Source organism: Drosophila tropicalis, unplaced genomic scaffold (genome assembly GCF_018151085.1).
Source record: "Drosophila tropicalis isolate 14030-0801.00 unplaced genomic scaffold, ASM1815108v1 contig_158, whole genome shotgun sequence".
Lineage (NCBI taxonomy): Eukaryota > Metazoa > Arthropoda > Insecta > Diptera > Drosophilidae > Drosophila > Drosophila tropicalis.
The window spans coordinates 5341838-5355624 of NW_027172602.1; the positions used below are offsets into that span (position 1 = coordinate 5341838).

The window sequence follows — 13787 nt, forward strand, 5'->3', positions numbered from 1 at the left end:
ACAACTTTTCAGGCTCACAATCGAACAGCGCCTTGAATAGCACTGGAAGCGGCAGCGGCAGCGGCAATGGTAACGGTAACGGTAACGGTAATGGCAACGCCAGCGACGGCGGCGGGGGTGGCAGCAACGGTGGATTGAACAGTGGGGGCAACGGCGGTGACAATGATGCAGCAGCAGATACAGAAACAGCAGCATCAGGATCAGGAGCTGGAGCTAAAGGAGCTGCTGCTGAAACTGAGACAGAGGGTCAAAATGTTGATTTTATTTTACATTAAGCTGTCGTCTCCCTTTCCCACACATTGTTTTTTTTTTTTTTGTTTTCCTAACGGCGCCATGTTAAATAATCGATATTTGCAACAACAAAAAGAAAGAAGAAAACTGAAATAAATAAGGGGAAACAACAACAAAAACAAAGGCAATGTAAAATATAAATGTTATTTACAGCCTAACTTTAAATTTATAGCGCCCCCTAAAGTAAAAAAAAAAAAAAAAAAAACAAAAAATATTTAAAAAATTACAAAAAAAAAAAAACAGATCCACACATACACACACACACACAAACAAGTGTATATCTTAGCTTTATGCATATTTAGCAACTAAAAATTTATGCATAAAACTCAAAAGATCATAATGAAAAATAATCTAATTTATTATTGAACTAATTCTATTAAAAAGTAAAGAAAAATAAATAAAACATGAACAACAAAAACACGTGAAAGTATAAATTAAAAAAAAAAAAAAATAACTAAGTAAAAGGACAACTCTTAAAAATTGCATTATAGTACAACATAAAAAAAAAAAACAGAAAGAAGAAACATTTAAATATAAAAAAAAAATACTAAAATTAAAAATCGTCTGCAAAATAAAAATAAATTTAAAAAAAAAATGATAAAATTAAGAAGGAAAGAATATAGAGGCAAAAAAAAAAAGACACACACACACACACAGACACTTAGCCAAATAAATCAAAATTTGTTGCCATTAACAATAAACCAAAAAGCAACAACAACAACAACAGAAGCATTAGTAAAAAGATACAACAAAAAGACGGAACAAGTTTTTAGAAAATAAATCAAATTTAACTACATATAAATTTTAATATTCAAATACAACACGAATGTAAACCTTTTTGCCGTGCTCATTTATCAAAAAACAACCAAAAAAAAAAAAAAAAAAAAAAAAAAAAACACCAGCAACAACAATCTAAATAAAATAAACAACAACAAAAGCCGGCAAAGTCACAAAACTATCAACTTTTGTGTAATCCTCGATATTTATACATACATACATATAAATTCGTATACATATATGATATATATATATGTATGTATGTATATACATACATATATGAGATATGATATGGCATCATCACCAGTTGTAATCCTATTAGAAACAAATAACTAAAATCAAGCTAAAACAAACACAAAAAAATATTCCTTCAACCAAAACAAAATTTAATCCTTTTTCCCTCCCGTCCCAATAAAAAAAAAAGAAGAAAAACAATAAATGAATAAAGTAACTAAGTCATGTCTAGGGTTTAAATTAAGAAGAAAAAAAAACAGAAAAAAAATTGCAATATATATACAGAAATCATTATTAACTAATACCTATCAAAAAAGTAACACAAAAAAAAAAAAAAAAAAAGGATAAGAAATAAACGCTGTTAGCCCGCGACGCCACCCATAAACATAAAAATTACAAATCTTAATTTAAATATTACAAACAGGAAATGCAAAAACAAAAAATAATAAATTAATTATATTGATAAATAAAATAAAAAGAAAGAATCATAAACATATATATAAATATAAATATATATTGTTTGTGACTCTTATCAACCATTTAGCTGCAATTGAAAAAAAAAAAGGATATAATATATATATATATAAGAACTAAAGTGAGAGAGAGCGAGAGAGAGAGAGAGAGAGAGAGAAGATAAGGGATAAATACAAGTAATGTATCTGGGAGCATTCTAAGTCGGGGCCTCTCTCGACCAACACTATAGCCCCCGTCCCCTTTTCCCACGTCCCCACACAGAAGAATCAAAATCAAATTATCACATTGAACATTTTGATTTCCATTCACTATAATTTCTCTTGAGAAAACGCTAAAAAAAAAAAAATAAACTTCTCAGTTATATAGTTTTCTATTGAAATTACCTTGCAATCGCTTTTCAAACATAACTACATATATACTCTTGCAGATAGTAAAGAAATCAGATCAAGAAATCAGTCTATATACATACGTACCTTCTGTGTATGTTGTGTCCGTGTGTTGCTCTCTCTTTTTGTCATATTTTGGATTTGGATTTTAAAGAGAAATAAGGTCGAGGAACTACCTATATCCTTGATGAATCGGTTATAAAATACTATATATATCTACTATATGTTCGTTCTATGTGTGTGGCAACTAAACTGCAAGGGTATAAGAAACTTCGGCTTGGCCGATTTTAACTTTTGCAAATCTTCTAAATAAAATGAAAAGAAATACATCAAAGAACAAACCAACAAAAAAAAAAAACAAAACAAATGTTTAGTGAATGTAAGAGAATACACACAAGGACACTCACACACACACACATACTATACAATACATCAAAAGTTATGGAAAAAAATAAACAACACGTTAATTTGTAATTATAATTAAATACTTAGAAGAAAATATATATATATATATACATATATACATATGTGTATGTGTATACATATATATATATATACATATACATATAAATGAAAATTTAATTTAATAAAGAAATTAAACACATCTAAACTAATTGCAAATTGAGAACAAGAAACAAAGCAAAACAAATGAATGATTCATTTAAAAACAATAAAAATTACAATATAAATATATATACATGTGGCAGTAAATATTCTTATTGAAAAGGATCATACACAATGGCTTTGTAAGTATGCGATGGGAGTAATAAAAGTGGGTCAATTCTTCTAAAGCTGGGATCAATCTTTCCTACAGGCAACACACGAATCTACATTTAAACAACGCCGGTGGCTAAAATGTTTATTGAGTACACAAAATTTATATCTACAAATTTCCATACTTTTGCATTCTAGAGTGCAGATATAAAAAAAGTAAGTATAAATAGAATTTATTTTAAATTTGATCGATGAATGCCATTTGAAATGAACCGCTTTAAAATCGGGCAAAGATAGACAGAATTTCAGATACAAAAACATGAGAGTTTTCAGGAATTTTCAAGATTTTTTTGGTTTATTTAAAAAAGACATCTCAAAAATCAAGATATGTATACATATGCTATTTTCCCCTACGCGTACAGGTATACATAAAAGGCGGAAAAAAGTTAGCATACTTTTTCAGGGCAAGTGGATCTTTAAACGCTCCACAAAATTTGTACTGGAGGTAAAACAAAAACAAATAAAAACAAACTCATAAGAATATTGATATTTTTAGGTAAACTTTAATTTTAAGTTGTAGATAATTGTTTATTAAGGGTTAAATAGCTTGAGAGAATTTTAGGATCAGTATGAACTGCGTTTTTTTTTTGTTACCACTTTGTGTGAATAAACCTAAACGTCGATAAATGTCTAATCAATTTTATTAAAAGTTCAATTTATCTATCAAAATTTATCACCTCAAAAATTTACTTACGTCGTGGTTCTTCGAAGGACACGAGAGATATACCAAATTTTGTTCACCCCTGAAAATATGCAACATTTTAATTTATTTCACTGTGAAGCATATGCAACATGAAAAGACTAGAAAAATCCGTTAAAGGTCGACTGACACACCTGTGACCAATCTAAAGGAGTTATCTGGTGACTCGCATTCTAAGTGCTCTTACGGACAGGCCTAGGAACAATAATAGATCTTTTAATGTAAGGCTCAATGTCTTGTTAACGGACTTTTAAGTAAGTATCTTGTAAGTAATTTCAACCATCAGTCCTTTAAACTAGGTAAAGACTAAATGTCATACTTGTTTTTTATTTTGTGGTTTTAAATATGTTTTATTTTGTATTAACATTGACATGTTGTATCAATTTAATTGTTATTTGCTTTTCTCCTTCATTTTTATCAATTGCAAAAATACAATTTATAATTAAAATAGTACCTAATAATAATAATAAAAAAAAAAAAAAAAAAAAAAAACAATTAATTTTATAAACATAAAAATGTTACAAATGTTTTGTGTTCCCCTTGCTGCAGCTGCTGCTCTTAAGCTAAACCTATCTCTTTATCTCTCTCTTTCACTCTCTTTCTCTTGAAGCGTCTCAAGGTGTTCATTTTTTCGGTTTATCGGGTGCATTTTGTTTAATTCTCAATTAATTACATTTAACTTTGCTTAATAAGTGTGTTCAGAATTGAGTTTAGCGTTTGAACTTCTTTTCCGATTTCCCTTCATATCGTGATAAGTTGGTTTCTTTGTTGTTTTTTGATGATACATGCAAAAAGTAACTAGGTAGAGTTCTATGTACTAGAATAATACACATCCATAATAATAATTATCATTATATTAGGTATTTATATTTGTATATTCATAATCATTATTAGTCCGATCATATCTGAATATATGCGTATGTTTTCTATTATGTTGTCGTGTAAGTATGTTATATGTATATCCTAAATCCGTGTCGCTATTAGCGACAGCTTTTTGCCCTTGGCGGCTTCGGTTTCTTCGGTGTCGTCTTTTAATGCCATTTTGCCACACAATGATAATTAATACAATCAATCAATTAATTCACTTAAAGAAACAAATTAATGGTTATTTTTCTACCTTCTTTTTTTTTACTTAATTGTGTTTTGTGTTATTTTTTAGTTAGTTACTAGAAATTTTGTTTGCTACTATCAGCATTTTTTCCGCACATTTTAAGTTTGTTTTATTAAGTTATGTTTATAAATTTCATTCAGAGAGTGATTCTTTGTGTGTGTGCGTGTGTGTGTGTGTGTGGGTGTGTGTTTGTTTGTTTGTTCACCACGGCAATGAAAAATAAACATAATAGAATTTGTTTTTACTTTGCTTTAATTAATTAAACATTCATATGCTTTAATTTTCTATACAATTTTTATTGTTTTGACTAAGCATTTCTTTGTTGCTAATCGCATTAATTAATTAACTCTAAATTAGGCTTATGTTTAGTTACTTGTTGTTGTTTTTGTTTTTTGTGTGTGGGTGTGTGTATGTATAATGTAATTGCAATCATTTTGTATTTCAACAAACAAAAATAATAAAAATTTAATTGTAAACGAAACGAACGCGTTTTTTTTTTTTTTGTTTCTTTGTTTCTTTTGTTTTTGTATCATAATAAATTTGACCATAAAATTAATTAATTGAGTTAATAAAAAAAATTACATTTATAATATTTGCATTATTTGTAGAATTATGATTATAATTTGTTTTTAGCGAGTCAAAATAACACAAATCGAAATTTGTTGCATTTGAATTATGTTGTTAAATGGCGTCTAGCAAACACTTTTGTGATAGTTTTTTTGTTTTTATTATTATTTTTCATTGTACTCGAAATGAAAATTAAACGATCGTGTCCAAAGAGTGTGTGTGTGTGTGTGGGTCTTTGTGTGTGTTGGAAACGAATTGAATTTGGTTTAACGAAATTATTTTTGTCATTAATTATTAATAATAGTCATAATAATAATAATAATAATATCAAAGTTTCGAATAAAAACATAAAATTTCTCCGATAACATAATTTGCTGTTTTGGATGACACGTATGCCTTGATTTTTCTTGTTTTTTTTTTTTATAAATTATGTTGCTGCTGCATTCTGCATTCTCTCTCTCTCTCTCTTATTCACTTTGATTTTTTTCATGTATTATATTTATATATATATTTTTTTTAACTTGCTGTGTTTGTTTTTTTTCTTTTTTGAAAATGGCTTTCACTTAATACAAAAACTATTGCAACTTTCAGCTTGTCGTAACTATATAGAAAATACTTGGGTCCTTTCTTATCTATTATATCTGTAAATTGATTTCAGTTTCCGTCGGTTTTTATCCCATTTTGTTTTAGTTTTTTTTTTTGTTTTTCTTTCTCTTTTTTTCGGCTACAAAAAAATCAATTTAAATTTTTTTTTATTTGTTTGTTGATCTTTTTCTTGCTTGTTTTTTTGTCTGTATGTCTGAGTCAGGGAGAGACGTGTGGTAGTGTGTGTGTTGGGAGGGGGAGGTTGATCTACTTGTTATTGTTGTGTTGTTGTTGGCTTTTAAAATTTCCATTAAAATTTATATAGTTCATAGTGTTACTATGTATTTTTTGTTGTGGCTGTCGTAATTGATGTTGTTGTTGTTCTTGCTGCAGTGTTTGTTGTTTGTGTTGATAATGATTTTGTTTTTGTTGTTGTTCTTTATGCTATAGCGAACCAGCCGGAAAACTTGTTGAACTATTGCTATGTGCTAAACTAATCATGGAACCAGACAGACTGCCCTCCTCATCCGGATAGGCCTCTCGAGATACCTCAGTTAGCGATAACGCGCTGCAATTGTTATTAAATCGTTATTACCGATATATTTTAGATAATTTGATACTCTTACCTGAAACCTAATGCTATTGACTCATTATCAAAAGCTTCCAATTCTTTAGTATGCTTCTCATGTTTCATGCGCAAGCGTTCGGCACGTTCCTGATTAAATTGCTGCAATTCGGCATCCATCTGTAAATGAATTTCATAATTTACATTACAATATGTAATTGATAGTGATTGCCTTTGTACTCACCTTATTTTCCAAAAGATTGCGCCGCACACTGACACGATTTTCGAGCTCACGTCGCTCACGATCGCGCTGCTCCTGCGCCTGTTTCTTGTTCTTGTTTTGATAGGCTGTGAGCATATCCAGTTCGTAGTCCAATTGTTCATTGGTACGTTGGCACTCGATAACTTGACTTTCGTCTAGTTTATAGCTTTGACTTTGGAACATATCGGAAATGCTTTGTTCATACTAAACACATGAGGGATTAAAAAAGATATATAGAATTATTTTGTAGTGTTTTTCTATTTTGTTTTGTTTTTGGTATTTACCTGTTCCCCCAGCAACGTCAGTTTACGGTGCTTCTCCTCTTTTAGCTGCTTGATAACCTCCTTTTGTTGCTCTTTCGGCGTTGTCTGCAGCACTTGCGCCTTGTAACGTTTATATTGTTTCGTTTGCGTTTTGCATGTCTCACGAAACTGTTTACGTATCTGCAATTCTTTTTGCTACATTTTCAAAAGATATCGATAAATAGACTTGTTAATTAATTGATCCTTAGTTGAATATGTGACTGCGGTGAGTAATACCTTTAGGCTCTTGGGCTGTTGCCTTAGCTCCAGTGCATGCTTCCGCAGCAGATCTTTCTTAAGCCGATCCATATAGTCTTTTTGATTGTGCAACTCCGTGTCGTGTTGCTTGTTTATCTGGACACAAATTAGAATACACAAATTTTTATAAAATTGTAACAATTGGGCTTTAGTTTTAAGTTTTTAGTTTACCTGTTCTTCGCGTAATTGATGCACGCTCTTTTGCTGACGATACTCCAGTTCCTGTGTCTTTTCGTGGTGCTTTAACAGCATGCCATGGGCCTGTTCTAGCTGTTGTTGCTTCTTACTGAGCTCCTGTACAATTATAGATGGATTAAGTAATACAACTCATTGGGGTTTTCTCTTGGTTTTCAGAACTTACGTCACGCAACAACTGATCGTCCAGTTCGTGTAAGAGAATCATGCGTTTTCGCTTAAACTTGCGCATCTCAAGCTCAATGTATTGCTTTTGGGCCTGCAACATACGCTGCTCCTCCTGCGCCTCATGCTGCTTTAGATTATCCTTTTGCGATTGCAAGGTCAGATCTCGTTGACGCTTTGGCGTTGAATCGTCCATGGAAAGTTCACGTTTCCAGCGCTCCTTATTGGCTTTGTATTCCTTTTTCCGATTCAAATCGTAGACCTTGCGATCGCCTTCCTGCTTTAATGTAATCTCTTTGTGTAGTTTCTTTTCGGCGGCGCCGGTTTGTTTCGAACGACGCTCCACATCCTGTTGGTGTTTGCCCTATAATAACAACAATAACAATAAGAATTCTTGTTGTTTTAGGATGGTATCTGTGGTATCTTACCGCCAATCGCTCCAGTTCCCGAGTAAAATTATGCAATAGATTATCATACTCCTTGTCCAGGGCGGCCTTGTGCGTTTCCATCTCCACTTTGCACTTCTCTTCGAGCTTCACCAAAGTGGCCTGATGCTCTCGTCGCATTCGCTTATATCCGGACATCTGTTCGTGCATCTCCTCCTATATTTTTTTACATTTTTGGTTTTTTTGTTTTTTTTTTTTTTTAATTGATTTGTGTATGGAAAAAGTATAGGCAATTTGAAGGAATAGTTGAAGAAGCTGCTGAGTCTTTGATTGGTGGTATATTGTTAGTAGTAGGTAGTAGTATAAATAATAATAAACTAAACTAATGGCAAACTAACAAAGACAATGACTAACAAGATTAAAACTCACAAAATAGTTACTGCTAAGCGCCAATTCAAGTTCTAGCCACAAACGTGAGCGCAATTCATTTTTAACCTCAAAAAGCTTAACCATCGCGAGTGTAAGTGATTTTTTGTTTTTTTTTTTTATGTGTTTGTGTGTAATATGCACAAAATGCACAGCGCCACAATATACAATATATTGTTGTATGAAAGAAGTTTTGAATAGTGTTGGAACAAGAAACGTCAAACAAAAATAAAATTGCACGCAACAATGTAGGAGGAGGTCAATCAAATGGGCGGGGGAGATATTTATTTAGAAACAAAAAGAACAACTTGAACTTGCTTAAAAGCCACCAAATGTCTGACTTGATAAATTGTAACTGTAAATTGTTGTGGAGAATTTCTTTCTTATTCTGGAATTGATGTGTGGTGGATGGAAAGTGACATGGAATGTGGTGAAGAAGGTGCAATAAGGCTCTGGCAGGGTTACCATTCGTTTTTCGTTTTTTTGTTTTTCTAATGTAATATCAAATTTGAATTGAAAACTGCTTACATTTGGGCCAAGGCTCAGGCCTTGGACGCATTGTCATAACTAAAACAACAAAAAAATAAGTGGTTAAGTGGAAGAGTAGATTATAAGACAAAGTTGTTTAAGGCATGAGTTTGGTGATTTTGAGAATGTAAAACATTCAATGGAGGCGAATGAGAACGAGGAGAAGGATTGAGAGCAAAAATCCTTTTACAACACTTTGTTTTGTTTGTCAGTTGTTTTTGTTTTGTTTTGCTTGGGTTTGTTTTATTCGCCGTTGTGTGGGTTGATTTCCTGATTTGTTTGCTGATTTGTTCAACAGGTTGATGCTAGCTTATCACACATGGACAAGTGTGTTTGATTTGCTCTCCCTTCTTGCTGTTAACCGACGTTGGAGGATCAGGACCAGGACCAGGGCCAGAGTCATCCGGCCACGTCTTGGGGCTGCTGCTTCGGCAGCAACAACAGCAACAGAGTTGTGAACAGAAGTTATAACGCGCCTATTACGTTCGGTTCATGGCCCGCAGGAATTGAGGGGAAGGATCAATAAAAACACAAAAAAAAAAAAAAAAACACATAAAGAGAGAGATAAAGAGCAAAGGTTGTCAGTGAGACAAACGAAAAAAAAAGAAACAACACAAAAATTAAAACAGAATTGGAAAAGCACACACATGAGAAGAAGAGTAGACTGAAGCTAAGTATATATGGCTAAGAGACGGAAACAGAGATGCCAAAAAGCTAAAACGAAGGATAATGATATATGATTGACATATGCCTAGAGAGACAGCGAATTCCTGAGGCGTAGATAATAAGATTTACACATGGATCAAACTAAGCCCGTGGATCGATCGTCGTCGATCTATGTCGCAATTACGCAAAAGATTTTTTTCTTCTTTTTTTTTTTTTTAGTCTAAAGATTAGTAAGTGCTTATTGCTGGAGTATAGGGGGGACGCACCTGCATATGCTCCTTCTGCTGCTTGGTCACAATGCTGGTGGTGCGTATGGTGGCGAAATTGTTTGGCCCATGATCATTAACCGCATTGGAGATGGCCTGCTGGGAGGAGGCCGATGAAGCTGCATAGACCGCTGCTTGGGCAGCCGGCGTTGATAGATATCGCGGCTGAATAGGAGCCATTCGATCAGTACTCATTACAGAACCGGCGGCTGGGGAGCCACCGCTGCTGGCCGTACCGGTTCCCATGTTGGCCAGTAGTGGCATCACTGAGTGGTGGGGACCTGGCGCTGGAACCGGAACCGGGGCCGGCACCACCGAGGCTGAATTGGTGGGCGTTACATTATTGTTCATGCTATGCATAATGTTCGGCAGCGGCGGGAGGTTGCGATGGCGTGAGGAGTTTCGCGATACGGCACCTGATCCCGAAACGGCTCCTCCTGCTTGCTGTCCAGCATTTGACCACTGTTGCTGCTGTTGATGGTGATGGTGCTGCATGGCAGCTGCCACTGCAGCGGCAGCCGCCTGTTGATGATGATGTACAGCGATATGATGATGATTTTGGGCTGCAGCCGGTATGGAATTTGAAGAGGAGCTCTAAAGAGGAAAGGAAAATGTTATTAGGGTAGGGTGACAAAAATTAGGAAGGCAGATCTACTCACCTGACTACTGGCCGCCGATACACCCACTGAGTGTATGGAGTGTTCCGAAGTAATACTATTGCTCTTGCTGCTGTCACCGCCGGCATGATCATCCTGCTGGTCATCTGTATCTCCAACGGCGCTTTCCGTTTCGCAGGTGTCAACCATGAGTATCTTCTTCATTTTGCGATAGTTAAGATTGTCCAACTCGCGAACTGCCGACTTGGTGCGGGCTATCAGATCAAGCAGTACGGTCTCGGAACGTGGACGCGTCACATAGACGTGCATGACAAGTTTGGCAGACGATGGACGCTCCGCAGGCATCTTTTTGAGGCACAGTTCAACGAAATTGCAAAAGGCATCCGACCAGTCGTTCTTCTACAAGTAGATGACAAATGTTTTTTGTAGAAATGACCCAATGAATCTGCTTCTCTACTTACCGGCAGTGTGGGCGACTCATTCTGGGCAATGTGATATAATGCAGACATGGCATTCATATTGAAATAGGGCGGCTTTCGCTCCGCCAGCTCAATGCAGGTGATGCCAAGTGACCACACATCTACCTTACCATCGTATTGGCCCTCGTCCATAGCTAGAATAACCTCAGGCGCCATCCAGTAGGGTGTGCCCACAAAGCTATTGGCCGGACATTTAATAGCCGCCGAGCCAAAATCAGCTAGCTTTACCACGCCATTGTCAGTCAGCAGGATATTGCCCGCCTTGATGTCTCTGTGGATCCGTCCCAGCGAATGTAGATAACTCAGTCCACTGAGTACACCTAAACAGATGGCGGCTATTTCGTCTTCATGGAGCGGCTTCTTGTGTACCTCGATAATATCGGATGCGGAGCCCACGCAATATTCCATTACCAGCCATGCTGTCGACTCACGGAGGTAGCAGCCCTTGTATTCGATGGTATTCGGATGATTCAATTGACGTAGGAATCTGTATAGAATAAATATGGTAATTTCACAAAGATACATAAGATGATAATTCCATTTCCCTTACCGTATCTCTTTGAGTATATCCTGCCATTTCTCCTGACTCTGTTTACCCGTATACGACATCTTTTTTGATGGCCACAATCTCCTTGTTGAGATTGCACCGGGCATAGTAAACGGCACCGAATGATCCATGGCCAATTTCGCGTAAATCCTCAAAAATCTTCTCTGGATCATGTTTATTGAATAGATCGGCGATTTCCGGATCTTTAAGACTACCAGGTCGTGCCGAAGGCATGATGACTGTGTTTCATGTTACCACCAAGAGCCAACTGCAACCCCTTCTCTCTCTCTCTCTCTCTCCTCTCTCACACACAGACTAACAGACACTAGCGCGTTGTGCGAATTCCGAATGTTCCTTCTTCTTGGTTAATATGATTGACTCTGCAAATAAGATAATACATTTAGACGGGATTAGACAAAGGTTGATAGGCAAATAAAAATAGAGGACAAATTTCACGCAATTTGAAAGAAACTTTGGATTCTAGTTCTTTCTTATCACATGCGGAAAGTGGATGGGGGAGGGCAATAAAGGATTGGGGTGGGAATTGTTGTGTGTGCGTGTGTGTGTGCTAGAGAGCGAAAGCAGTTGAGTTTGAGTAATATATTGGCAAAGAAAAACCAAAATATTAATGATTATCAAATCGATCAAGTGATTCACTTTTATTTTTTTTTCTTTCTTTTTTGGTCAGCTTTGGGCATGGCTCACACAAACACATACACGCACATGAACTCAGACCGGAATCATTCAGAGAATTCCTTAGCCTCTTATCAAAAAAAAAAAAAAATATTTTATATTCTTATTTGGCCTCGCTCTTTCTCTCTCTCTCTGTCTCCCTCTCTCTCTCGCTTTCGAGCCAATCTTTTCATGCTGGCAACTATTTGAACAGACTAACGGTACATTGGAAATCCGCTGAACGAAGAGCAGTAGAAAAACAAATGTGATTATTATTATCAGTGAAAGGCCCAAGGAGAACAAGGTGAAGAAGAGGGAGACAAGTAGCGGCGTCTCGTCTAGGTGGGAGGGTGGTGTGTATGTAGATATGTACATATGCACGTGCTAGCGGTAATTTGGCTAACGGTTAGCGAATCGGCATAAAAAAAGACGGCCACCACTCAGTTGTTCCTTCTCCACACCCCGTCAAATACATCGACAACTTTGTCCACTGTGCATGGACACTGCCTGCTCTGTCTATGCTCCTCTTGTTGTTGTTGTTGGTGGCAATTCTTTCAGTATTTGCTAAATCAGGCGATTATCTTCAATGAATTTCATCAATTCCAATTGCTTTGCTAATTTGTTAAACAAAACAAAGTAGTTTGTCATTTGTGTTGTTGTTCTTATTTTTTATTTGAAAATCGAAACACGCCTTTTTTCATAGCCACACAAACACACACACACAGCCGACCGACATCGCGTAGCACAGACACACAACACACTCACACACACACACACACACGAATACACGCATACGAATATTTATATACACATGTATGCATGCAAATACTTTTGTTGTTTTGCATTATTTTGTGATTTATTATGCCTTCACAATTGATACGCAAACATCCAAATTGAATTCTTATAGTTTTCCCCGATATTTCACATTACTTCGATGTGATCACTTTTAACATATTTGCTTTTTCTCTGCTTTTTGTTCATACAATTTTTTTTTCGTATATCGCAATCAATTCTCACACTAACACATTTGCAACTCGAAAACGTAAAGAAGAAGAGCGCACACACACACACACACAAAACAACACATACACTCACATCTATAGAGAAGCTTAGTAACAATCGAAACCAAAATGCCAAGAAGAGTAAGCACACAATATGATATATTTATAAACTTTCATAATTCATATTCATTGACTTTTGTTTTGATCAGGAATACATTTTTGTTTCGTTTAGGATTTTCACACAAATTCACAAATTGGTGCAAGCAGTGGAGCTGGATTTTTTATCGCACACACACACACACAGACAGCATGTACCACCACTTGCAATTTAGTTTGACTAATTTTTAAATTTGTTTGTTAATTTAACTAACTTTTAACAATTTTCTTGCACTTTTTGTTTATTTCTTTTAGTTAATTACTCACTTTTATAAACAATTTCCAATTTCTGCGTTTCGTCTTTTGCGACCGACACACAACTCGCATCTGTCGGCAACATGTTCGAAGCAGGTTCGAGTTGTACTCACGATTTTCAGCATGTCGTGCTCAAAGAAAG

At 35.3% G+C, this 13787-nt stretch overlaps 2 protein-coding genes across 9 annotated transcripts in view; one reads left to right on the top strand and one right to left on the bottom strand.

Annotated features, from left to right (window-relative positions):
- Window positions 1-2855, top strand: part of sgg (shaggy) — a 49194-nt gene extending 46339 nt beyond the window's left edge. For all 8 annotated transcript variants that reach the window (XM_068303099.1, XM_068303100.1, XM_068303102.1 and 5 more), the window contains one exon: window positions 13-2855. In XM_068303099.1, the coding sequence (XP_068159200.1) occupies window positions 13-275 (263 nt within the window). In that variant the 3' untranslated portion in view covers window positions 276-2855. The remainder of the gene's footprint in view (window positions 1-12) is intronic.
- Window positions 2856-4981: 2126 nt separating this feature from the next.
- Tao (Serine/threonine-protein kinase Tao) lies at window positions 4982-13787 on the bottom strand. Its single transcript, XM_068296474.1, is given in 14 exon segments — window positions 4982-6467; window positions 6526-6644; window positions 6709-6930; window positions 7011-7184; window positions 7266-7382; window positions 7458-7580; window positions 7648-8010; window positions 8075-8248; window positions 9919-10512; window positions 10578-10934; window positions 10997-11501; window positions 11565-11629; window positions 11631-11941; window positions 13658-13787. Coding segments are annotated over 13 exon segments (3102 nt in total). The 5' UTR covers window positions 11796-11941; window positions 13658-13787; the 3' UTR covers window positions 4982-6343.